We start from the raw sequence: 27,446 nt of genomic DNA, 5'->3' as shown, positions 1-27,446 counted from the left end.
GTACCAGATTTTTTTTTTTTTTCAATGTATTTGAACAAAAATGTGTCTTGCCCCAGTACAGATAAATTGTATAAGCAGCTCTTGAGGTCAAAATAAGTCCACTGTGTACTGCCTGCATCTAATTGTATAATATAAGTGTTTTATTGTCTGGTAATTGAGAAGTGCGTGGTTATCTGGTACAGTGCCTTTATTGTCCTTGTTGTCAAATCTCTTTACTTCAAGACCCACAGCTGCTGGCATAAGGCTAATTCTGAATAATTATTGAACCAACTCAGAGAGATCTATCCGACACAAAATATTTTCTACTAGAGTCTACAACACAGCCATTTTGGTTTTCTTGGTTACAATGAACACTGTTGCATTATTATGGGATGCGTGATCCAATGAGAAATCAGACATGCTTTTTTGTTACCACTTTGTTGGCAACATCAAAGCCAATTCCTGGATACGGTGAAAAGATGTTGATTATCTTGGTGAAAACTCCAGGCCAGATAATTCAACCAGATGAATAAAAGCTATGTGCCCAGTGCTCTCATCAATCTGGCATCTGAATGAGATCCGTGACTGTGTTTTTGCATCTAATTTGGGACAGGTTGTGACTCAGGCTGGTCCACACTCTTAATGTTATGGGCAAAATGTCAACAAGAACGCTCTCACTGCCAGAAAGTGGAAAAGATGGACTCTTTAACGCTTTTAATGTAGGAGGTGTCATGATGCGAGGTTGTTGTTTAATTTAAAAGTTGGTGAAGCATCCCAACTGCTAAAACGAGTGTTATAGTGGGAACAAAGACGAACTGTCAGCCATTGTGTAGCCATGAAAACATTGGAAATATAAACTTTTAAAAGAAAAGTTTAATACAAAGTTGTGTCCATGTTGTGTTATTTGTAAATCTACTAAGTGATATTGGTTGTTGGAGAATGCAAGTTGTTTTAATCATGATTTTGGTGGAGTCAGCCTGTTCTCTAAAGATTCACTTTAATGTCCCCCGTAGGGAAATTTGACCCATCCACAGCTTCACCACTCATCTCCACATCTTAAGCTTGGAATGAAAAGCTCAGGACTACTTTAGCTGGAAGATTATATCAAAGTACATGTTTTGGCCTGGATTGTCGCGGAAGCCCATAGTTATTGGAGGAGACTCACAGATTGGGAGAGAAACCTGGAACCTTCTTGCTATGAGGCGAGAGTGTTAGTAGCCACACAAAACATACAAAGCTTACTACAATTGGTAAATGTTTTGCAATTAGAGGCAGCTGACAGATTTTAAACAATAGGCTTGGAAATATAGCCACACCAGCTGCGATAAGCATCCTAATCTTGGCTTTTTGTAATTTAACCTCCTTATTGTGAGAAAGAATCCAAAGTTTCCTTCACTTACTTTGAATGACTCCTGTAGCTATGAGGCTGAACACACAAGATAAGCTTTAACAATCTAATAAATCCCCTGTGTTGTTTAAAAATGCAGACTATAGAGTACATTGGGAGATCTTACTTGACAGTGGCTCTTCTCAGACTGAAGAATTGAAGGAGATAAAGCGCTCGGGATGAGACGAGACAGCGAGGCTGAAACAGAACACGACAGTCAGCAACACGAGGAGATACGGAGCACATTCATCCAATTCTCAAACAACAGAGATCATGGGAGACAAGTAGAACCAGGCAGATCTTATTCACTGTGATAGCAGAGCATTAAGCTACAGATCTATTTACAGAAAAGGAAATGTCTCTTCTTCGTGTCATACTTTTCGTGGGTTTTATCCTCACATGCCCCGGACATGCGGTGCGCGGTGACAGAGTTTGCCTTTTGCCTCAGCGGCTGTTTTTGCTCCATCATTAGACGCGTGGGGTCACGGTAGGAGCGTGTGCGCCATCTATTGGTAGAAAGAAATGTAACCCTGCAACATTTATATGCCTGCAGCTCAGAGTTAAGCACATGTCTTTGAAGAAAACTGCACATACCATTAGTGCAATATTGTTTGAGTGTTCACTACTACACAGCAGTTTATTTAATGTCTGCATTTTTGCCTATTTGGTTGCTTAACTTATCCAATCAAAAGCAAGCAATCAGCTAACTCCAAGATCTCATTAAGCCTAAGCCACTCCAGGTAACACTCAAAAGCTAATTTAAGGTTTAGGTTCTGCACGAGTCATTTACTTTATTTTGAAATTATGTTGTGAGTTATTTAATACCAAAGTGACTTGATTTGATTTAACTGATTTAATTCAACGCTATTGCTGGTTTATGTCTTTGGCTAGGCTAAGTCTTGTTGTCTTAGCGTTGTGGGCTAGGAAATAGATGAATAGAGGAAAACCCGTGTTTATTTGGACTACAGAACATATACGAATATATTACACAGTTATATCCTTAAAAGTCTCATAAAAACTGACCTCAACAGCAATGTTCCCTCAAATTTTTCACGAGTCTGAGCAAACACATAAACTCCCTGAGCGTCCCATGGGCCACTGTGAGCGACATCAGACGTGTGCACTGTGGTCATGCTGCATCACATCCATCCAAGTTAAATGGTTTATTAAAATAATCAAATTACCACATTTACATTTCTGTTATAAGACTTTTAATTAAGTGCTTTAGCCACTTATACAATGAAAATGACAAAAATCTTGCTCATGACCTGTGTAGTATGTTAATGCTATTGGAAGTATAAATATTTAATTTTAACTATGGCAAAACATGAGCTTCCAACCAAACCAAGACAACTGTAAACTCCAATGTTGAAAACACACTTAACATTTTTATTATAAAGCTCTGACTTGTATTATGAGTATAAGCCATTGTGTGAAGCTTTTGCTGTGCACTGAGTGAGATTGTCCTACTGTGTCTGGGAGACAGTCCGTTAACTCTTTTTCAGTAAATGACACGATCGTTTGATTTTTACAACTCATAAACTAGTGACAGTATCAATGACCAATACACACTGAGAGGAATCTGTATCTGCACAGCTGCTCTATTACTGTACATTTACATATCATATCAAAACGCAATATATAATGTGTATTTGTATATAAAATATATTCAAAACAAGTGGTATGGGTCAAAATAAACATATATTTATGAACCACACACTGCAAACAGTGAACAAACACACACACACTTTAAAATGTAAACAAACACACACTGGAAACTGAAAATACACTGTACATGTGACAGTGTGACACTCATTCTGCTACAGGGGCTCAGTGGTTAGAGGTTGGAGGATCGTGCCCCGCTCGGACCAACTTCTGTCATTGTGTCCTTAGGCAAGACACTTTGGCATTAGCTAATGCTAATGATTACGCATGATAAATTTGACCCACAATTAAGTCAATAGCAGAATAAACCACGCTTACCGATCAGGAACAGCATCCAGTCCATCAAATCATAAGGTCCTCTGCTCCTGAGTCCACCATGAGATCTTCACTCGGTTCCACGAACCGCTCCGGGTCTGAGATGCCTCTAGTTTAACTTGTACAAACATCCACAGTGTCCTCGGTCGCGTCCTTCCTTTGTTTTGTCCGTTTCGTCATGTTTAAAACGCAAAACTCCTGCAAAACTGTACGTGACAGTGCGCCCGAGGGCGGCCCGTCGGAACGTTAAGGGGATAAACAGCACTTAGCATCATTAGCATCATTAGCATCATTAGCATCATTAGCGAGTCTTCAGTCCACATCGGCCACGTCGGCTAAAACTCTGGTAGCGGCGCATGAGGAGCCTGTCAATGACGTTGATAAGCTGCGCAAATACGTATGTGAATCACATAATTGTCTGGAGCAGCTCGTCCCCGGTCACACTCACTGAATCACATTGAAAAATAGCGCAGAATGAATTGTTGTGTGTTTATTTTATTTTCAATTCCGGTTCCATTTTTTTGTGCACAGATTTTCTGTGCGCGGAGACCGTGTCAGTAGTGCGCAATTGCGCACGCGCGCAGTTTAACAGTGCTCAATAGTGAGATCGCACATCTCCCGCTGCCGGAGCTACACTTCTCATTCATTATTCCTTAGACTTTCCGTAAAATAATTAAATTGAACATTTTAAAGCTTGCTCAGGGCTATTCAGGTATGTGGTAACTAATGACCACAAGACCTATCATTTTGTTTAAAATATTTTTCTGAAACGTTATAAACTGCTAAGTTATTAAAGTATTTGGCTGAATCTTGCGTTTTGTTCTTTTTGGGCTTAAAACCACCTCGTAGCTGGTTAGCCTCCGTGCTGCCTTTGAACTCTACATTTTTATTTTATTTTTTTTCTAAAAGTGTATGAGGAAAATAAATGAAAAATTTACTTGCAGAAGTGGAGCAAGCGGTCACTGTTGAGCTCGTTAGTGTGGGCTTTCAATACTGTATATCTAATTGCAAGTTTCTTTGCTTAAAAGTATTGTTTTTATGTAGTAGCTAAAAAAGAGGGAGCTAGGCTACATAGACCATGATCCTTTGCTCCATTTCAGTGCAGACAGAAATAACCAAAAAGTTTTAAATCCTTTTATTTGGATTTTGACAGTATGATTCACAACACAGTCATTTTAAGGAATATTAAATGAGAAAATGTACCATATCTACTATTCTATTAGGCTCTCCAAAATATCACAATAAATAGCCTATCCTGACTGTATCATACACTGAGGGATATCTTTATATTCCCAAGGCAGAGGCTCTAAAGTAAGCTTAACAAAGGAGAAAGTAAAGTTGTGTAAAGTAAATCATAATGTAGCAGAATGAATGTAGCCTCTATCGCTCCACCTTGTTCACCACCTGCTAATTCCACACTGAACAATTACACATGTCTTTTAATGACAGATTCCCTCCCAAAGCCTGATTAGGTTTGTTGTAATGGAGGCAGCACTGCATTTTCTACTCCACATAATTGGATTTGGCCACAATGAACACAAAGAGGCCTGATCTAAACAGATGACACTTGTTTCTATGGTGAGCACCAATCAGGCGCTAATTTACTTTTGGGTAATTGTAGATGTGAAATTGAAAGCATGTGGTAAAGGGAGAAGAGAGAGACCACTTATGACAATGTACTTATCACGTCTGGAACAGAACATATAGTTCTTAATATAATTGCCTTTACAGTTTTAGAATCGCAAAGTGGATCGTTATGGACTAAAAATACATTCATAGATGGTCATAGGTACTTGTGCCGTGTGAAGTCAGATGCCCTTCCTGTCACAACCATATTACTAACTGATGGGCAACATGATGACCTTGCAATGCACCTGAGGCAAGTATCAAACCTATAGGCCTATTTTCTGCCCTGACAATATGAGGTCTCCTGCATAAAAAAAACAAAAACACAAAAAACTTTAAAATTGATTTTTCACAACAGAAGCAGGCTCAGCTGCAAGCAAATGTTACTGCCATTACTGGAGGAATATGGAGCTAGAGGGGTAAGTTTTCTTTAATCCTTATAGCTGCATGTTTATGGAGCCAATCCTAATAACGAGATGTTTTTACTGGATCATACATTTGGATATTTCTTTCAAAAACAGTGGATCTCCTATAGAGTTATATAGGCCGCTGCCCTACACCTGCCAGTAGGATACCATCTAAATCTAATGTGAATGTAACCTATCCTTGCGTTTCGGAGTCCTGTTATCTAGTCCATTTTGATGACTGTGTTGACCATTCAAAAGATATAATATTTAGTTTTGAATTGTTAGTGTCTATGGCAATGGTCCTAAGTTTGGATAACAAATAAGACCTCTTTTGATATGATGCTGTAGACACCGGTCAGGACTTAAATGTATGGTCTGAGAGGTGTCAAACCAGTAACGTAATTGTTGCCTGGTAACCTTGATACCGGCTTTGCCACTTTCCCAATGTAAATTTTTTTCATACCATACCCTTGGGACTCACTACATACATCTGACATTGAGCAATTAGCTCGCGCTGTAACAAAACATGTCCCTCCTGTCTTCATCTTGTCGTTTTTTCACTCTCTCTCCCTCCCCTCTTCTCTTTCTGTTAGTTTTTGTGGCAGTGGCAGACTAGCTTAACAACGTCACCAAAATAGCTCCGGGCTTAATGTTAAATCTCCCAAACATAGGCCACTATTTTACATGTACTTTCATTTATAAACGCATAGATCAAAGCACGCTAAGCCATTTTTAGCTGGCACAGATGTATTAGTTCAATGTCTCTTCACAGGGTTTGGTTGCGTTCAAGTCCACTGGGAAAACAGACAACCTTCTCCTAGTTATACACAAGGGGATGCGCAATGTAGGAGATGTCACAGGTAGGATATAAAAAGAGGAGAAAAAATAGCTTGTATGTAAGGAGGGATACATGGTCAGGTTGTCAAGGGTGTTATACAATTGTTGTTTATGTAAAGTTGTTCCTGGGTTTTGTAACTCTACAGCCTAAAAATGAAGAAAGTTTTGGTTTACTATAAAAGTATAAGTAAAAACAGTTAAAACCCTCAGGTCATTAAAGCATTTGGCAGAGTTGAATGCGGTGTGGGGTGGCACCAAACCACAAAAGTGTTTTAGTAAAATGACTGGAGTCCATTTATTCTTTGAGTTTTTTATTTTCCAAAGCACTGAATTAGAAAACTAGTATAAGCAATGATGCGTCCTGGAAAATAACAAAAAAAATAGCTCAAAGCAGGTGCTGCCAAAAGAGGCCATTTTGGAATTTTACATTTTCCGCTCTGTCTAGTGTCGAGTGACAATTTGGTGATAGATATATCGTGTTAAATATATTAGTACTAGCAGTCTGAATACACTTTTTTATGATGTTTTTTCTTGATTTTCATGACTATTTACATTGTAGATTCTCACTAAAAGCACCAAAACTATGAATGAACACATATGGAATGAAGTAAACAAAAAAGTGTGTAATATTCAAAGTATGTTACAGATTCTTCAAAATAGCTGCCATTTTCTTTGACCACTGCTTTGCATATTCTAGGCATTCCACTAATGAACCCTGACAAGGCACACCTGTGAACTGAAAACCATTTCAGGGGACTTCATCATGAAGCTGACTGGGAGAAGGCCAAGGGTTTGCAGCACTGTCAACAGACTGAAAGCAATAATACATATATACACCCTGCTTCATATATTTGATGTTTTCAGAATGTAGAAAATATAATTAATACAACAGGAATAAAACATTGAACTGAAGAAAGCGTGTCCAAGTGTATGTAATGTGCATTTGCTGCTGTTTAAAGGTTCAATTGCCCAAATAAAGTACTGCACATCTTAATAGGTCCTGCAATTCTATTATTATATTAAATTTTTAAACATGTATGCATTTATTTACATTTATTCATATATCTATACTACTCCATATAAATAAAAATAACAAGCTTAAGTATTTACCACAGCCGTAAAATTCATAATAGTTGGATTAGTGAACCTAGCATATAGCTCTCTTTTACAAACTAGCTCTCTGGACATGAAAGAAAAGACAATATATTTTTTAATGATTCGCCCTGTGTTTGAGAGGGTTATCTGCTCCTCTGACAGGGCAGGACTTGGGTTTGGTGACTGTCCCCTCCCCTTGCTGCTCAACACCAGATAAGAAGAGGAGAAAGCAGCCACCACAACTGTATCACGAAATAAGCCAGTCCATCTACAAGCCCCGAACAATGACGGCTTCCAAAGAGTAAGTGCACTTGTCTCTTAACTCCACCAATAAAGGTCTATTTTCTGTGTCTGTGATTGATGTTTCACAGTGAAAAGCAGCAGACACAAGATGAGAGCAGCGCTGCTAAAAAGACCAAGAAACACAAGAAGAAAGAGGATAACTGGAGACCCCAAGGCCCTCGAGACCCATTTGCCATGGTGGGTGTTTTAAATGGAGCTATCTCTGTTTATGTTATAGATACTTTTAACTATATTCCTACGCCAACAGCTGAATGCATTGCCAGAAGAGAAGCAACAAGAAATCCAAAGGGCATTGCACCTCTTTAATTTGGGTCCAACTCTACCCAGAACGCTAGAGCAAGCAAAGAAACATCAATACCTCTTCTGGGACACACAGCCTGTCCCCAAACTTGGTAAAACTACTTCTTATAAGTTCAAAACGTCTGGGTTTACCTTTAATCAGTGGTGGTGAGATTACTGAGAATATACTGATGTAAAAGTACAGCTACATGGCTAAAATACACTGCTGCCAAATTTGTACTTAAAAAATAGCATGTAGTAGTAGTATTATTAGTATGCATGAAAAATTCTACTCAGGTATTAGTTACTAGTTACTGTTAATGTAATTGTAATAACATTTTAGATCAGTCTTTTATGCAAACCTTAAGTTGTTTTAAACCACAATGTGTATATTCTCGGAGCTGGCCAATCAAAGCAGGCGTTGTAGAGCTGTTATGTTTTATTGTTATAGGAATGTTAGGAATGTTATAGGAATAGAAAGACAGGAACACAGCCATGTATGGGGTTGATTATGGCTAAAGTTTTAAAGATATCTAATTGCAATCACATGGCTAGAATTATAAATATACGTAAATCTACAAAAAAAATGTACAATTACCGCAATTACCGAATCATACCTGGACTTGTGTTTTGTTTCATTCACACATGTTTGAGTAAGCCTTTATTATTAGTCTAGCTACATCTACAATGTTCAAAATGCTTTGTTCCACCTTGTGATGTCATGTAGTGGTAGTTTTCATCTTAACGGACTTTTACCTTTGGTTCAGTTGAGATTGGCAATTCCAGGTCTGAATTCATCCAAATGATTCAAGTGAAGGTGAATGGAGTTAAAAAAAAACAAAAAACAGTGGAGCACTTCCTGTATTACCCATGACATCACAAGGTGGAACTTAGTGTTTTCTGTTTGAGCGAAGAACTAAATATGCAGGGTTTGCGTGTTAAACATGTATGAATGAAACAAACTCCAGGTATGTTTTTGACGAGGAGACGACATTATGACGTAGATTAAAAATAGAGTAATATGGGTCCTTTAATGACACTGGTGAAAAAATAACCACCTTTTTTACTTCTTTTTCTGTATCCTTAGATGGCGCTGTTACAAGTCACGGTCCAATAGCAGAAGAAGAGCGCGTTGTTCGGACAGAACCCTATTCTCTGCCCCAGGGCTTTTCATGGGACAATCTGGACCTCTCCAGTACTGCAGTGGTAAGGCATAAAACCACATCTATCAAAGTCTTTCTCAGGATAATGTGGCCGTTTCATTGTAGCTGCAGGCTCCTTCGGTTTTAGACTGGCTTTGTGAAAATGCTTTATAGAGCAAAACAGAAATACAAATCATTGAAAGCCTTGTCCAATTCTGTTTTTTAGCTGAAAGAACTCTGCACACTTCTGAACGAGAACTTCACAGAGGATGATGACAATACAATCAGATGGGACTTCTCTGAGGAGTATCTCAAATGGTAAATGTTTGTCACTTTTGTAAATGAATCTGAAATTAAATAGCAAAATATGTAATCTGGTTTGAATGAGGGAACATGGGCCCTGTAATCATTTGCATTAGAAAAACATTATTATGAATTATTATGTAAGCAAAACAAGTGACTGTATAATAAGCTCCCAGAATGTAATGGTATCTAAACTGAAATCTTTGTGCGTGTGTGTTTTTTGTCTGTTCCAAGGGCTTTGCAGTGCCCACAGTGGCTGCCCCAGTGGCACTGTGGTGTCAGGGTAAATTCTAATAAGAAACTGGTGGGATTCATTGCTGCTGTTCCTTCAGATGTAAAAGTGTATGACAAGTGAGTATATGACCCCAAACAGCCATATTATTATGACCACCAACATGCACCTTCATATTTGAACAAGAATTAGGTGCATTATGTAACTTTTATAGTGTGGCGTCCTCTATCTGTCTGTCTCTATGAGTCTATTGCTTTGCCAGAAATTTGCTCACAGTATGACATAAAATCCGTATATTCAAATTAAAGAAAAAAAACTAAAGGCCCTGTTCCCAATTTTTTTCCTGGCGTTTGAGAAAAAAATGTCTTTCCCTAGTACAAATATATTGTATAAGCAGCTCTTGAGGATCACTGTGTATTGGTTGCCTCTAATTATAAAGCGTTTTAATCAGGAAGTGCACTGTTAGCATGTTTTTTTAATTAGCATTACGATGACAGCAAAAGTTTTCTCTTGCATCTGAAAGTTGTGATAAATACATAATCTCATTGTACTGAATAATTAGGATGCTTGGAATGCATATAGAAAATTAGGAATAACTCTGGACCACTGCAGGCTGTTTAAAATCAACTAGTTTTACATTTTAAAGTAACTTGTGGTGTTTAACCTCCTAGGACCCGCACTCTTGCATGTCATGGTTTATTAATTTTTCTTTGTTATTTGGACTGATTGGGGCCTGATGAGTGTCAAAACAAAGAATTATCGTTTTACATACATATGAGGACATTCGTTCTACATTTTAATCATTTTGATAGATACTTTGATACTGTGCCTTTCCAGACAAAGCACTAACATCTCCCTGGAGACAGTGGACGACTTCCACTCATGAGAAAAAGGTGGTGCACCTTTAACATGTATCTATTGGTGCTGGAGTAGTTCATCTGTTGGGTCAGAACAGTCACAGTGCTTTGATCAGGACTATCTTTGATGTTAGATACCAAGGACTGCTGACCGGGAACACCTTGCAAAAACTGCAGTTTTTTATGTGGTTTGACCCAGTCCACTGTCACAGTGTGTTTCTTTCGATCGTCCTGTTTTACATCCACTTTGAATAAAAAATGTGCACTGCCTAGTGTATCCCACCTTTTTGTCACATGGGACAAAAATCAAGTCGTGTAAAGCTTTTATTCTTAGATCAACACCAACATTTAAAGCTCAGGTAAGGGTTAAAATAGTTTAAGGTTAGGGTTTAGGTTGTAGTCATCATGGCTAATGTTAGAATCAGTCTTCAGGAAATATTGTCCCTAAAAAGCGTGAAAACCCAATATGTGTGTGTGTGTGTGTGTTTTCTTTCAGGGAGATAAAGATGGTCCAGGTGCGACTCTTGTGTGTCCATAAAAAGCTGCGCCTGAAGAGGATGACTCCGGTTCTGATCCGAGAACTCACGCGACGGGTGAACCAGCAGGGCATCCTTCAGGCCTTCTACACAGCTGACATTGTGCTGCCCACTCCTCTGAGCACCTGCAAGTGTGTATCATCATTGCGGAGTATTTCAGTCATGTCCATTATGGAACTTTTTTTTTAGAGGTTCCATCACCTACTTCTCTCCATGAAGATGTTATTCCTTTGCCTGGAAAGTCCCACAGAGGCATCAGACATATGCATCTTGCATTAGTTCAATTATTTAAAAAAAAACCCAAACATTGAAAAACATGCATACCTACTGTCAGCTGGCTCGCCTCTCCACAGTTCTATCTTGTAAACTGGTCTGGTTACATCACCTGTTTGTCTCCATAGGCATAAATATGTTTATTATCATTATGCGAAACATTCTTGGAAAAGCAGTATTATCTCCATAGAAACAAGCAGGTGACAGACCCTCCACCAGAAAAGTTACATAGTGCACCTTTAATATTTTATTAGATTTGTTTAACACTTTTTTTTTTGTTTTTTTGCTCCTGTATGCAAAGGTACTGGCATCGTCCTCTGAATCCGCGAAAGCTGATGGAGTCGAACTATCCTGGAGTGAAACAGAACATAGGGGTGCAGAGAGCAGTCAAGCTCAACAAGCTGCCACACGTAAGCTGCTACTGCCACCTACAGGAGCAACCAGTAAAGACAGGACAGAGTTGTGCTTTTGCAAACTTTACTTGAAAATCAGTGTTTTTTTTCTGTAGCCATTGTGGGAGCAAAGAGGCTGCACTAAAACTGATTAATGATTGGCTGCAGGCGCTGAGGTTCAGATAGTGAGGATTCGGAGTCCTTTTCCATTTAAACCAACTGGATTTAATTGTAGGAACTGGCAATCCGAGGAAGCAAATGAAAACGTAAACAACTTGACCATTATGTGAAATGTTTTGTAACTAATAAACCCACGTTACAATTGCTATCAGTAAAACCTATATTTCATTTTAAATACAAAAACAAATTCTTCACAACCTATATCTTTTAACAACATTTTGAGCGTTTTGTCATTCTTATGTTTCCAGGTAACAAAGACACCTGGCCTCCGTCCCATGACCTCTACCGACGTTACAGCGGTTCACTCTCTGCTCCAGTCCAACAAGTCCTCGTTTGACCTCAGCACCAGCTTCTCTGTTCAGGAAGTAGAACACTGGCTGCTTCCTAGAGACAGATTGGTCTACTCTTATGTAATCCAGGTCAGTGATAATGTACCACTGACTACTGGCACATGGTAAGAGTGAAAAATGTATTGTCACATATGTCTTTTGTTCTTAGGGTGAAGATGGAAGTCTGACAGGCGTGTTTAGTTTCCGTGGTCTCAGCTCTAAGATTCTGAATCACCCACTGCACACAGAGGTGAGAGAGGCCCAGCTCCTGTACTGTGCATGCTCCTCTGCAGACCCAATGGAGCTAATGGAGGATGCACTAGTCCTGGCTAAAACGGTAAGTAAATGTCTATTAGAGTGACCACCTTGTCCCTCTTTGGTTGTAGTACATAGCCCTTTTGGTCCCTATCCCCCGCTCCACTTATTTAGAGAATGTTCCACTTTTTCACTGGTGCCACATTAGTTTAAACACTTTTAATCAGGACTTTTTGGGTGTATGGCATTCAGGGTTGTAATAAGTTGAAATCTCTTGCTGTTCCAATCTCTCTGTTCATTATGATTGATGAAAACAAAACAAAAAAAATATGGTGTTGTTGAAGTTATTATCTATTATCTTAAAGTTCCAGAGACTATCCCTCTGATATCCCACTACATTCAACAATATGTCTCTCTTTTCTATGATTTGTGGTTGTCCCCCAGTCTCTAAGTTAAAGTTGTATTCATTATAAGTTTCCCCAAGATTTGACACTGTTTCGCTGAAAGATGAAGTAGTTAGACCACTGTATGGTGATATTAATATTATATAGCACCAAGTTATTCGTAAACTTGTTTTAACTTTTAAATAGGATTTTTGAGCTGCTCTACTTTATAGCAATTAATGAGTTACAATATAACATAGTCATCGTGTTCTTGGTCCCTAGTGTGAATGAACACCATTAGAACTAGCCAAATGTATTCACTTAATTTTCGAGCAAAGGGAAGGTGTACCCAAAGCAAAATACTAATTTCACAGAAGTAGTTTGTTCATTTATCTATTTTAATTTAGCATCAATATGATATATAATACAATTTTAGTACAGTTAAACATACATCTTAATCTAAAAAGCTGATATTAGTATAATTTAAGGAACTATGTGTGTCTTAAGCGCTTTATTAGCAATGAATAAGTGTTAAAATGAGTCTTTTAGTCAGTAGCAGTCAGTCAGTTGGTAAAGTGTTGTTCCACTGATCTGAAGGTTGGCGGTTCGAATCCCGGTCTCGACGTAAATATCATAGGTGGAGCGCTCCAATCCACTGACCCACAGGATGGTGGCACGATTCCAGCTCCCACAGATGAATGCTGTTGTTGTGTCCTTGGGCAAGACACTTACTCCTTCCTGGAATATATGAATGTGTGTTTGAATGGGTGGATGGTTCCTAATGTAAAGCACTTAGCATGCCTTGAAGGTGAAAAAGTGCTATATAAAAATGTGACTGTTTACCATTCAGGTCTTATCCAAACAATCGTAAACATAAACACAAAATTCTGTGTGCAAGTATAACAATGTTCTTTTATTTTGCCTGTAACCAACAGAATGGTTTTGACATCTTCACAGCCTTAGACACCATGGACAACAAGAGATTTTTGGAAAAACTCAAATTCAACATGAGTAGAGGAAAAATTAACTTCTACCTGTACAACTGGCAATGTCCGACCATAAATCCAGACAAGGTAAGCATCACAACCAACACATTTTGGAATATATATTTTCTTGCAAGCTTATTTTTACAGTCTAAACTGTATTAATAATTTACAGGTGGGTTTTGTATTACCCAGCTAATCTGCCCTTGGGAACAAGAGATGGCCTGTCATAGCAGAGGATATACAACTTTTATTACAAGCAATGCAGAGCTAAATTGAAGTTGAAACCACCAAATAGATTACAGAAATAAAACTGTATGCACTGACAATTTATCATTTTTTTTGCCAGTAATTAAATGAAGGTTATGTATTTGTGACAGAGATGAATTGTTCCTGATACAATGACAACTAAACCAAATTAAACTGTTTATGTGAGTGTTTTGATCATAGTATACACATGTTATAGTGGTGATGCCCATATCCCCTTATCTAACCCCCAATGACAAAGTAGTTTAAATATAAATCTCATTAGAAGAAGGTCATTAATCATTCTTTCACATATCTCCCCCATGAGAAACAACATGCATCCATCCAATCCAATTACATTTCTACCATGATGGGTGCTTCTTTAATATCTTACAGCTGCTTGTCTTGCTTTTTTTCTGTAGGAGTCACTCTGTACACAGAAATCTGTTTTTGATTTTGTGTAACATCTTAGTTTAAGTGGCGATATAGATATTTTATAATATTTGAGTTTGACATCCATGAGTTTTTCACACGTGATGTTTGAAGTAAATTTGATTAACTAAACTTAAATCTTATCCTCTTGTTTGTGTGATTGTTATGCATCTTATTTTAGTTAATTTTAATGTATGTGTTAATTTTAGTTTAATTCTGATAATGCTATATGATAGAGTGGCATAAACATATTTATTCAAGGCAAGGAAAGGCAAGTTTATTTGTATAGCACAATTCATACACAAAATACAGTAATTCACACGTGTTTTACAGAATAAGAAAGACATTACAATCAGAATACAACAAATCATTGCAAATAATCATCATAAAAATAGCATTAAAAGAGAAGACAGCAGAATAAAAACCTTTGAGTCATATGCACAGCTAAACAGAACAGTTTTGAGCCTGGATTGGTCACATCTTCAGGAAGATGTGAGACAAAACTGAAACACTACACCTCATTGCTTATAATATGTATTGTTCTGTTTGTTTTTACTGTGTGTGTAATGAAAAATATTGTCCTGTAGGGGGCGTCAGAGATTGAAATATAATGCTGCAAAACTAGACCTTTTTACGACATAAAAGCCGAGTCATTCAAAACAAAAGCATACTTGAACAGTCTTGTTACGGGTATTATTTCACATGCAACCAAGTAATATGAACAAAATCATGTAACTTAATATGAACATTCGCTATTCAAAAATACTAAAATAAAACATGGGTGACCTCTACGGGTGACTTGACTAAATTAAACTAAAATAATGACATAAAGCTTCCGCAGTATTTGACCCCAAAACACGCATTAGCCTCTGCACCAGACGCGCATGAAAGCAGCCGCGCGCTTCTCCTTTCCAGTCTGGACCAATCAGAGACGGAGGGGCATTTTAAGTTTGGAAGATCCTGAATCAGCCTACAGTCCGCCTACTGCTGCTGTACCCGGGCAAAACACAACCCCGTGCCTCACCGGACCACCAGGACTGCACACAGGTCGATTTGGCAAAGCGATTCGATCATTTTTAGTGTTTTAAATGTGCTGTTTTCAGTCGACGTTCACAGCTTTACGCACACACCTCCGACTTTAGCTTCTGCACGTTAGCCTAACCGCAAACTTTGAAAAGCTTCTTCTTTCTTCATAATCGCCTTAATTCTCACCAGCATTGCCAAAAATCGAGCTTTTGCAAGACTTGAGAAAGCATCTTCACGAGGATCTCAGGTAAGTCACGGTGTATTAAGGTACTAAGTGTTATTATCGTGCGTAATGACAGCGTAAAGCGTTTGGACAGCGTCAAGTCTCTTTAGTAAACATTCAGGTTTTAGAGCACGAAAATGGTCAGACTCAAAGCTTAATATTGCCAAGGACGTGTGTAATGGATTGTGTCGTAACTTCATTGCGTTAACTTGTGAAATTTCCTTTATTAACCAACAGTACGCGCTGATATTGCAGTATTACAGGCAGCAGCTTGGATAGCCCTGTGTGAGAAAACCACCTGTGAAAACAAAATTGTGATAGAAATGTGTGTAGAAAAACACATCTGCTGAATTGGCTGTTACTGTGCTTTCTGTTAGTGACATTTGGTCAAGCAGAAAAGTGGGTCAAAACCTGGAGCTGACTGCTTATAATGTGGAGTCAATGTCATGTTTGCCTGTGCAGATTGTCCCTGCTATGCAAATACTTGGAGTTGATATGCACACTGGACTTAGCTTTGTGATTAACAGAGACTAGCTTTACAACAGAAGTCTTTCATACTTGCTTTTGATTGAGACCATAGATGTGGATGAAGGGATCCACAATAATACTATGTGTAAAAAGTATTGCAGTGATCAAACATTTGTTGATGACAGTTTTGATTGAAGGTTTTAGGCTCACTGATCAAAAGATGGTTGTATCCAATAACTAAACCATGTCCACTTAAGAAAATATACTTTTCTTGATCTTAATATTTCCTCTTTATAACATTTTCACTACATACTCTTGATTTTATATTTTAGGGCACAGTTTGGATCACTTTGATTGGTCATAAAACAAGCTCCATTACCAGAGCACTTGTATTGCATTGAATGGTGCTATTCAAGCTTCATATCCAACGGCTATAGTATTCATGTTTCCCAGACTGTGATTTTCCCACTTTGAGGCATCTTCCTGGTCTGTGTCACAACAGGCCAGCTGGAGTGGAGGAACTACACTGTAAAAAGTCCTGATGCATGCCTTGATAAGTAATCACCACTGTGTCTGTCTGTGTCAACATCTCAACAGGAAGGCACAAGTTCAGTACATGAGGACATTGTGTATCATAGAATATAATAGAACTTTATTTGGCTGTTCCAAGATAAAACAGAAATTTGATAGGCAAAGTTAGTCACTCACCCAAAACCAATATGTGGAGCATGGTGAGTCTGCACACTGTTTTAACAGGGAGTGGCCCATGGTATGTTTTTTCTTCCTTTTTACCCACGTTTTTGGGATCATGTAAAGGGCACATAGAAAGACACACCAATTTCAGTTATTTGTTTAATGTTAACATTCACTTGAACACCTCGTGTCAGGGCATGGGAGGTGTAGAATTGTCCCTGCAGGATCTGGTTACCCAACAGTCCCCACAGGGCAGGCTGCTGCTGCAGAGGCTTGTTTTGAGGCAGGCATGAAGTAAAATTAATTTATTACTCTAAATCAACTTGTCAATGTGTCATGTGCATACAGATGGCTTTAAGTTAGATTCAGTTGAATGTATGTGTATTTTGAATGTGTATTTGGCTCGTAGTCAGGGTTTGTAGGACAGATATATCAAGTGAACAGCTGCAAAAGAGAAAGTGTTTTCCCAACATGCTTTTGAATTATATAGGTTGGACCTCATCTCACGTACAACATTGTGTGTGTAAAATATATATATATATATATATATATATATATATATATATATATATATAATTTCATCATAAGTATTGATGGTGAATTGACCAATTGTTACAATGGTATTTACTTCAGAACTGTCACTGATTTTGGTGGTGACGTGTTGTATTTGTATGTTGTATATATCAGCTGTTGGTACTTTCTAAATCATGGTCCGCCTGAGTGACCTGGCAGGTCTGCCAGGTCTCCTGTTGGCCGTGTGTGGAAGAAAAAAATTCTCTTTTCCCATGGGTGATGGTGTCCGCGCCTCATTTTCTGATTTCAATGGCCTCCTTGATGCACTGATAAAGAAAACCAATACAACTATTGTAAATGAAGACAAGATGAATGTTACCAAAATGAATTGAGACTATTGCTTACTTAGTGAAAGCTTGTATGGCCCTACTGTAAAACCTTTTAATAGCTATCCTATTAAGAAAGAAATAATAATATACTAAACTGAGGAAGAATTGCATAAACACTACTCTACTATTTATATTGGAGCTACAAAATGTTGTGCCAGGAGTGGAGGAGGTCAAATGCAGTTCTCTGTCAGGCCTGGTGTCCTTTGCACAGTGAAGGAGTTTCCCATTTCAAATATTTATATTTAGTCAAGCGAATATGACAAACTGTGCAATAGTAAGTCCACAGGGATGAGCACTCAGACCTATCTCCACGAGGACATATTTAAACACACAAATAGCAGTTAGAGTGGAGCCCTTTCCAGATTTGACACCAGTGCGCTGGCTGGGTATGGTCACTGTCTCTATACAGCCAAACTGTAATGACAGCGTTCACCAGTGAAATATGGCACGTCAGCATATGGTTGTACTTGGAACTTTTCTGTGATTTGCACTAAGCATGAGAATTTCCATGTGGAGGAGCAGTCCTAAACTCCCACTTCATCCTACATTTAACTCCAGTTTTGTGCCATTGCGAAATATGGTTTGACAATATTCCAATAGTCAGCATAAAATTCATATGAAAAGAAAAAAAAAACCCATATGGTTATTATGGTCATATTTTAAATGCATTTTAGTACTGTATACTGACTGGAAATTAAATTATTTATTAGATATTTTGTGCAGGATTTCAAACCATTGCGTGATACGGCCATTACTACTATTTTGTGGGCCAATTTCAAGACTTTTTACCAATGTTAGCACTGTACTTGTGTAGAGGGCGAGAAGGACTTTATTGATTTAAAAGAAACAAAACAAAATTGTTGGCACAGTACAATGATGCACTTTTGTTGATTAATTTAATATGCCCAAAATAAGCCCTTATACACAAATGTACAAGTGCCACACAAAAGGCAGTTAATTTTATAACTTAACTTCACGATTGCAGTGCTTCTCCTTTGCCACTAACTGCTAATGCATTATTAACCATTTCCTCTTGTGTTTTTGGAAGTCTGGTATTTGCTACTATCTATCACTAAGTCTCCATCACAGAGCCATAACCCTCCCCCTCCATATCGAACCCCCCCTTGTGCCCTGTAGCATTCCAGATGTCCAGATGGTGTCTGCCCTGCACACTGGACCACTCCGATCCAACAGGGAGGAAAACCCCAATGAAAGATCCCTCACTATGATCTGCACGTTCGGCTCATAGCTCATCATATGTTGTTGACAGGCAGAAAATCACATTGAGACTGGAAATACAAGTCCTAGTACTTAGTGTGCAACTGAAGAATGCTTTCAACAACTTACAACTCAATGTGTATTAAGAGAAGGCATGCAATCGTCTTATTTAAACCTGTGTGATTTCGTGTCCTTGTTGTGTTTGATTTATATAGTTGTACTACTGACTTGTTCTTTATGTCGTGGTTTTGTCCCACTTGATTGCAGTCATGTAGGGTTGTAAAAAATGGATACCCAGACAAAACTAAATCCTTTAAACTGGAGAAAAACTATAGATAAATACTTAAATTCTTCCTTCTTGACTTATATTTGAACTACTATAAAACCTCAGGGGAAAATTTGAACAAAAACTACTATTATTTGGTGTTAAAAATTGGCTAAAGAAGTTGCGTTTTGTTCCATTATCATCTCCAGCAACTTGAAGTGTTGCTGTAATGAGGCGATGCTTTGTTGGGTCCCATACTGTTGCAGAGGCTGGTAATTGGTGTGTGAGTTGAGGTGCTTTAACTGTAGCTACCACTGCACATCTGTCCAATAAAACATAAAAGCTGTGTGGGTGTTACTGGCCTACATTAGCCCGTTAAAGGACTGCTCTGGTGTGCGTATGATTCCAGAGTGAGATAAAAACCCCTCTACCTCCACCCTTACACTCTTTACACTCTACGGATCACAGCATTTCTGTTCATCAAGTCCTTTTAGTCCCATGTTTGCTTGTTTGCCTTCTCATACGTCATATTTTAATGGCCCCTTTTGAATTCCGCAAACAGAAAGCAGGAAAGCGTAGACAAAGGCCGGCCTGCAGGTTAAACAAAAAATAGTAAACATTGACATGCTCCTCTGTGTTAACTCCTGATCGAGTTTTGAGGTTAGTGTAAAAGGAAGTTGTATGGACTGACTACAATAGTTGGCCCCGCCCCAAGTTGGTCTGTACAGCTTTTGCAGTGTAGGTTACTAAGGCAGAGCAGACTGCGGGCTTGATCACCCGGGGGACTTTATGTCAACTGCATTACGGGTGAGTGGTTGGAGTCAGCAGGACTTCTGGTAAAAGGGATTTGGGTGAGTCTATGTCTGGGGCATAGAGGAGCTGGATTAGCCCCTGCCCCTCCCCTCCCTGTACCACCAGGCCGGGCCCCCCTGGCACCCTGGAGACAGATGCCCCACAAAGCCACCACTTCCATCCCAACAAAGGACACTGTTCTTCAGCCCGCTCCCCTCTTTCTTCCCCATTGACCTATGCATTTCTTCTTCAAGTCTCCTTTTGTAGAGACATTTTCCTGTTTCCCATCCTCCCTCTTTTTCACTTTTCAAAAAGAACAGTTATGTATTTATTATAGACAAATTTAGATCTTTAGTTAAAATATTTATTCCATTTATAAGCATGGTGGAGGGGTCTGCAGCGTGTTCAATCTTCTGTCTATATCAAAAGTCATCAAGTTGCTCGTAGAAGTGGGCAGTACATCAAAAATATCAAAACGAAGTGTGAAAAAAACACAGAGAATTTCTTCTAGGCAAGGATATAAAGGGATCGTTCATGTCTAATTCTGTTTGTTTGTGCAATACTTCAACCTCAGGCAAGACATTTACAGGCATGTTTTAACACATTTGTGATTGATTGCAAAAATATCATCTGATTTTTGTTATGGGAATAATAAAAAAAAAAAATTGAGGTGTTCATTTTTGCCAAGCTCCCCATATTTTCTAGTTATGAATTGCTAATGGTTGAAACAGCTGCCCTTTTGTTGATTATTCACTTGAGATTAGATAAAAGGGGACAAAATACAACTAATAATTTCCGGAGGACATAGCACTGTGTTAATAACCTCCACACTGATCCATTTGATCTTTATTCTGTCTGTAGCAAAGTCTACAGTCATGTGAGTTAAAGTGCTCTCTCCATGTTAGACAAACATTCTTGTCACAACCGTTTGTCTTTGAAGCCCACTATTAGCGGAGGCCCCGTTTCGACATGATCTGGAGTACAGTTGCGATTAAAGCTTCATTCTGACATTTCTCACAGACATGGGCCCTAAATCTCTTGAGCAGCAGAACGATTGCTTTTTAATGAGACACACATTGGCCACGCAGTATGTGGTTGATTGTTGTATATAAGGGAGGCTACCATAATGCCGACCCCCTCCCTGTCTTCCTTCCCTTGCATTTATTGGAGTAATAGACCATTGGAGAGACTTGTGCTTAATGAACACTATGATGGCGTTATTGGATTAGGCAGGGGGTTGTGAACTGCATTTGTATATGCTCCCACTGCCTGGTCACATGATCTGGGCACTGTCAGATGCACTTCTGCAAGTAAACATGTTACATATGGTTAACAGAGGTTGAAGCACAGAGCCCGTAGCTTGCTAATTAAAAGCAGTACACTGTGGAGTATGGAGTGAATTTAACTGATTAATGATATAATTGAACTTGTAGCAGCACATTCAATCAAAATTTGTTTACTTTGCCACGTATCGTACGAGAAAAACTCATAAAATGCGTACAGCAGTCACAGTGAATATTGTTGTAACGGGAGTATTGCAGCCAATCCAGACACAAGATGGAGATTTACTATTTGGAAGGAAAGACATCTGATTTAAACCTCATGTCAAATCAATCTGGAAATATGAAAACAAGAACAGAATACACATCACTGCTATGTTGTTTTTGTCACAATACTAACATTTTTATACTAAGAAAACAATCCCATACTCCATAATACACAATAGAATGATATCTGATATGTTGTAGATCATGAAATATTCACAAATTCTGTCCCATTACATTATTTTACTAGTTCAAGTTAGTGCTGTCATAATATTAAAATTTCAAACTCAATTTTTTAGATATTGAGGAATACACTTGATACTCAAAACAGATTCTGGAAAAAAACACACAAAAAAAACACTATTTATTTAGACAATAGAAGCCATTTTGAACATTGAAAGTTTCTGGACCTCCCCAGTGCAGTAACAATTGCAGTTTACTATTCTTGAGTCAGTGTAGTGTAAAACCGTCTCTTCCACTGCAGCTCTATGTAAAAATAGTGTACTTTTGTTTTGCTTCTGCCTTTGCCTCCCATGCTCTGGCACCTGGGTCTCTTAGTGAAGCAAACTTTCCACTCTCCACCCTTTTCTCTTGGGAAGAATGTATGTCATTTTGAACTATACCTCCTGTCTTCTTGGGGCATACAAACGTAAAGACTGGCATGGGAATTTGCTGTTAAACCCTATTTTCCCTACTTTCCCCTTATCCTAATAAATATAACTCAACATTCTGCACTGATTTGACATCCCATAAGAAAGCTTTACTAGAAAATGTTTCCTGTTGAGGCATGTTATTTGATACGTGCTGAAGGCAATGAATACGAGCTTGAATATCTGGTGCATAAATCTAGGTTTGCATTTTAGTTCAATAATTTTTGGATTAGTCAGGAATTTAGTACCAAACCTTTGCCACATTGGGAGCCAGTTTAGGTTAAATTAGAAGTGTGGTTCTAATTTGGTGTGCCTAGTGAAAACAAGATGTCTCCGGTTCACTCAAATTCAAATGCACTTCTTCCTGTAAACTGGCAATGTGTTTTGGTCTGGAAGAAATTGGGGCACATTTACAGTAATACCAAAGCTAATTTTGCTTTTTACCATTTTTTCTTTCTACACTGTCACAATAATGTTGACTTTTTCTATGATTCATACCTTACAAAGTATTTGGAATTTGTCCATCTACCTGTCTAACATGTCATTGTAAATCTGATGTATTATTAGTGTTGATTTAATGTTGCATAATTGGGTTACTCATGGTTCTTTTACTATATTTACCTTCTAGAAATGTACAATGTTTGCTCTGCCATCACCAGCTTATTCTTTAACCTTTTAAACTTTTACTTAAACTACAGGGAGTTAAGGGGTCTGATATCCTATTTGGGTCCATGGGTTTTACTAGCAGGGTGTAGTCTGCATTCTTTACCTGTACTCCTTGTGTGAACATGTAAAACCCTTCTGCACATGTAATTTTGACAAAGTTCATGGAGATTTCTGTCTAGAGCTTATCTTTACATAATGTTTATGTGCTCTAGACTTACCTGGATTCTTTTGGTTTTGTCTCGAACATACCTGCATTGTAATGTGTAGAGGGTTGCATATTTTAGATAGTGGTGCTGTTCCCCCTTCTTGAATGTACTAACAAGTTGGGATTGCGTAACATAAAGAGGATGTATGCTCATTAAAACCATGTAAATGTGCCCTGCTTTTATCTGAAGGAAGTTTGGGCATTAGCTGCACATGGATGGTTAAGATTTCCTGATACATTGGAGATCTATGGGCAGAGGATATGGGTCAGAGTGCGGAAGCCACACAGTTGGCTTTTGTTGAGACAGATCTTCCTCTCACGGCCAACAACATCTCCCCATGGACATGCAGAGGTCAGGGAAGTGATTCCGGCAATTGGAAATGGAGGACTCGGTTTGTTTACAAGCCCTGAAGGAGCAGATATCATGTAAGAAATAAAACCGGAAAAAATTGGCCTTGACATGAGCTATTATAAGCAGTTCTATGCTTTTAATAGCCATCTAATCTATTATTATTTACATTGTATATGTTTTAACTGCACAAACTTGCTGATAATTATGCTAAATCCAGAATTGAGACTAGCATAAAAAGTAGCTTTGTGAATTTGTAAGAGTAAGAATTGCATGCAGCACATATATCTTTGCTAGCCTCAACCATAGACTGTATATTTAAATGAACATGACTCACCTGCTAGCTTCTGCGTTCCAAATAGAAAGTGTCCACGGCCTGTGCTTCCGACTCCATCGAGCTTCCTTTGACTGGAGCCGAACGCTATGAGTGACGTCACACTCGCTTAATCCAGTTTTATATACAGTCTATGGCCTCAGCATAAAAACATCCCAACTGGCTCCAACTATTTGCTGAATGTCTCTTTCCCCTCTTCACCCCCATTTCTCTCTTTTGTCAAAAGTATTGAAAAACAGGTATTAATAGATACTGAAACTAGATACTCATTTAAGCCAGTACTTGATACTAGAAATTCACATTCTCATTCCTGAATATCTTTAGAATGATCTTGAAGCTGTATCAGCACAAGTATAAGACACATAGACTAGTATAGACACATGGAACACTATGGTACAAAACTGGACGATGGATTACACAGATATAACACCTCATGGCAACATAAAAGAAAGTATTACATTCTATTTTGTAAAGAAAGCGTGTTTTATAATTATCGTTATGTTATCGGTATCATGTATTTAGTCTACGCTACTGAAATTGAGTTTAAAATTAGTGTCATGGCAGCAAATCTTAGTACTAGCAAATGCATTTCATTGTTGGTTGTGAAATCTGCAAGTTTTATCTAGAAAATATTTGTCTAATTTGAATGAGTGCTTGAGTTTTACATTTCCTCCTGTTCTTTTGGTGCTGAAATGGCCTTAAATAGGTAAATCCACACTGGGAAAGTAAACAATATTCCTGCATGAGTTCACATTGCTGATAGCAGTGATGATTTCTAACCTATGACTCACATCACCCCTTTTGGTTGCTTAAAATAACGTTATACAGTTTCCAAACAAAGCAGCCTGAATGTTCTGGTGCACCACCATCCAGTTTCAGTGCTCGTATGAGCTCTCCTTTTATAGGTAGGTGAATTATGCAAGTCCTGAAGTCAACATGTTGTAACTTCTGGGGTCTTTTGCCTGATAAGGAAATATTTCAAAGGGACAAATTCATGTTGGCTCTTGTAAAGAAAGTAAGAAAGTATGTACTTGTAAACCATATCAATCTGGTTCTGCTTTGAAACTTCCCTGTACACCGCAGATAAAATCACTGTCTCTGGAAATGGTAAATATTCATCTTGAATCTTAATAGTCATAACATATATGCTTTGAAAGTTGTGACAGTGGTTTAGTGGTGCAAATTGGTCATATTGACATAGTTTATTGACAGCATGCTTACGAGAATGCAACATGGGACTCCCACTTAACATATGAGATAAATTAGAATTATTACCACAATGATGATCGCCACAAAAAAGTGGATCTGAGGACTAAGGATCTGTGGTTAACCACTACATAAATTATGTAAAGCTGTTGTTTTAGGTTAAATTTGACAATATTCTGTAATTTAACACGTTACAGACATTCAAAACATTATTAGTTACTGTTGGCCATAATTTTTTAACTTGGATTAAATGCTTTGAAGTCAGAACTCATAACCTTCAAGTAGATCTTATCCAATTTCCTAGTCCCTTTAGTTGGACCATATCATAATATAAACACATGTACATTTCCTGCAGATTACTAAAGAGTGTATGAAATCTTTTTGAACATGAAATCTGTGCTGATTTGTTATCTTTTAAAACAGATGGCGAACTGGGACACTGTGGATTATATTTAACTGTCCAGCAGAGTTTACACCTTTTCCGTTAAAAGTTCCTCAAGGGATTGTCTTGGCTCCCTTCTAGTTTCTTGCTGCTCTGTTGATTTAGGTGGAAGCGGTCAAGGTGAAGACAGACTTTGCACTGATTTCCTGCATCATATTTCAATTGTGCTTTTTACACGGGCCAGGAGCGTTGTCAATATGGCGTCGGATTTTCCAGCCCGGCAGGTGGTCAGAGGTCAGAGGGGAGCGCTGGAGATTTGTTCAAGCTTGTTGTCATTACAAAGAAAGTCAGCTTATTTTTACACCTATTGACCAGTATGGTTAAGCTTTGCCTTTGCCCAGTGTGTCTAAGCTTTGCCTTGATCTCCTCTTTCAACTATTCTCCAGACACACATTTTTCCTGTCATAAATATGTACACACTTGCACTAAATCCATCATGAGTAATTTGATGTATACGTCTGGGTAACATATGTCCCAGCTTTGGGGACTTTAAAATCTTTTCAGCTGAAAAGCTGTTTACTGTCCATGCAGTTGTACTTTTTTTTTTACTTTTTAAGTGCAATTTGCTTAAAGCCCCCAGTATGTAACTTTTAGAAAAAAAATACACTAAAATAAAAGCATGCTTTATTTTTTCTTCTGGTTGTTGTGATTACACTGAAGACTTTTATTCTAAGCAGGCAAGCCAAAAGTAAAATCTGTCAACTGGACAGTTGTAGGAGTGAAGACGTTTTGCTGCTCATCCAAGCTGCTTCTTCAGTTCTGGTCAGATTGCTGGAGGTCACTGCCTTATATCTGTCTGAAGGGGCTAATTACACTGAAACTGTAAACAGTTTCTGTATGTAGGCTAGGTCTATTGAGCTACACTAAAATGTGCACTGTGCCTGAGACATACTTGACATATTCATACATCCATTAATGGGTGTTTTTTCACACCTAATGGCAACCTGGCTAGCTCTGGTGTTCTCTTTGTTTCATTTGTTTGCTTTGGGTCTGATGATCTGAGGGTCTGCTCAAGAAGGATTGTCTTTCCTAACAAAAAAATGCTCCTTTAACTCCCCTCTCAAACCATTTCTAATATCTGTGCCTCACCATCCTCAAAGGAGTGGTTAGTGGCTTTGAGATGAAGATGTACGACAGACTGGTTTCCAGAGGAGCTCTCGCTCTGAGCAGGCTTGCTTGCCGAAAACCTGACTCTTATTTGGCCTGTATAGGGAGGGCTGCTTGTTTCCTTGGAAATGTTGTTCTTTTGGCTATAGACGTCCACAGTTTATGTCATAAAATATATCGATGTCCACTGAGTGACTGATATATTTTATATTTTCCCAAATATGGTTTCCATGGACATGCCATCTCCAGAAAGTTACATACTGCACCTTCAAAAAAAGAAATACTGACAAGAAATCTTAATTCAAGTCATTTGATATTCACTTTTAGACTGCAAGTTCCTCCTTTGTATTTTATCCATAGGGATGTTTCTGCTATGAGAGAAGTCTTTGGCTAAGCAAGAACAGAGAGTTTTTCCATTCTTGTCCAAAGCTTTTATTGCAGATGTCAGCTCATTTATACCAGTGGTTTTCAAATCGGGGAGGTGGTACTACTTATGCCCCACAGGCTTTCTCAAACAGTGAGAAGAACAACTGAAGTAAACCAGAGCAACTTGTGCGGTTTCTTCCTAGAGCAACAAAGCACCCATTTGTCTTATACAATTAACCACTCATTGCAATTATGGTCAGTCATTCACTGTTCATTGTGTAAGCTTATTTTAACAGGTGTTTTGCTCCTCACATCCATGGCTGGCTAAACCGCAATGTTTCACCTTGATTTGACTCATGATTGAGAGTATTCCCTGCATTGTGTATCAAACATGAGTCATTTTGTCGACAGGGGATGTCTAGGGGGTCATAAGCTCGCTCACAAAGCCTCATTAGGAGAAGTATAAAGTTGGATTAGGCCATGTTTTCATTTGCGTTTCTCACATTCTCACTCATTGTCCTCGTATTTCCCAGCTGGCCCTGAGTGATGGACTG

The 27,446-nt window shown here is 38.4% G+C and overlaps 2 protein-coding genes across 3 annotated transcripts in view; both read left to right on the top strand.

The window, feature by feature from the left end:
• Positions 1–7,533: 7,533 nt before the first annotated feature.
• Positions 7,534–14,087, top strand: LOC117387390 (glycylpeptide N-tetradecanoyltransferase 2-like). Its single transcript, XM_033984891.2, has 12 exons — positions 7,534–7,612; positions 7,683–7,791; positions 7,862–8,006; positions 8,981–9,099; positions 9,262–9,353; positions 9,573–9,689; positions 10,924–11,094; positions 11,538–11,646; positions 12,057–12,227; positions 12,307–12,474; positions 13,711–13,848; positions 13,934–14,087. The coding sequence occupies exons 1-12, from the start codon at positions 7,596–7,598 to the stop codon at positions 13,955–13,957; spliced, it is 1,380 nt and encodes a 459-aa protein (XP_033840782.2). The 5' UTR covers positions 7,534–7,595; the 3' UTR covers positions 13,958–14,087.
• Positions 14,088–15,404: 1,317 nt separating this feature from the next.
• The window catches only part of svild (supervillin d), a 51,838-nt gene continuing 39,796 nt past the window's right edge, over positions 15,405–27,446 (top strand). For both annotated transcript variants that reach the window (XM_055229402.1, XM_033984240.2), the window contains exon 1: positions 15,405–15,709. The gene's annotated coding sequence lies outside the window, so the exon portion shown is untranslated. The remainder of the gene's footprint in view (positions 15,710–27,446) is intronic.

Source organism: Periophthalmus magnuspinnatus, chromosome 19 (assembly GCF_009829125.3).
Source record: "Periophthalmus magnuspinnatus isolate fPerMag1 chromosome 19, fPerMag1.2.pri, whole genome shotgun sequence".
Taxonomy (NCBI): domain Eukaryota; kingdom Metazoa; phylum Chordata; class Actinopteri; order Gobiiformes; family Gobiidae; genus Periophthalmus; species Periophthalmus magnuspinnatus.
Note: the sequence above shows the minus strand (reverse complement) of the source record. Positions and strands in the feature narration are given on the sequence as shown.

Excerpts from the sequence above, each read along its gene's own strand:
- LOC117387390 (XM_033984891.2), top strand. Across the intron at positions 9,354-9,572 it reads TCTGAGGAGTATCTCAAATG|GGCTTTGCAGTGCCCACAGT; the intron begins GTAAATGTTTGT and ends GTCTGTTCCAAG. Across the intron at positions 11,095-11,537 it reads ACTCCTCTGAGCACCTGCAA|GTACTGGCATCGTCCTCTGA; the intron begins GTGTGTATCATC and ends CTGTATGCAAAG.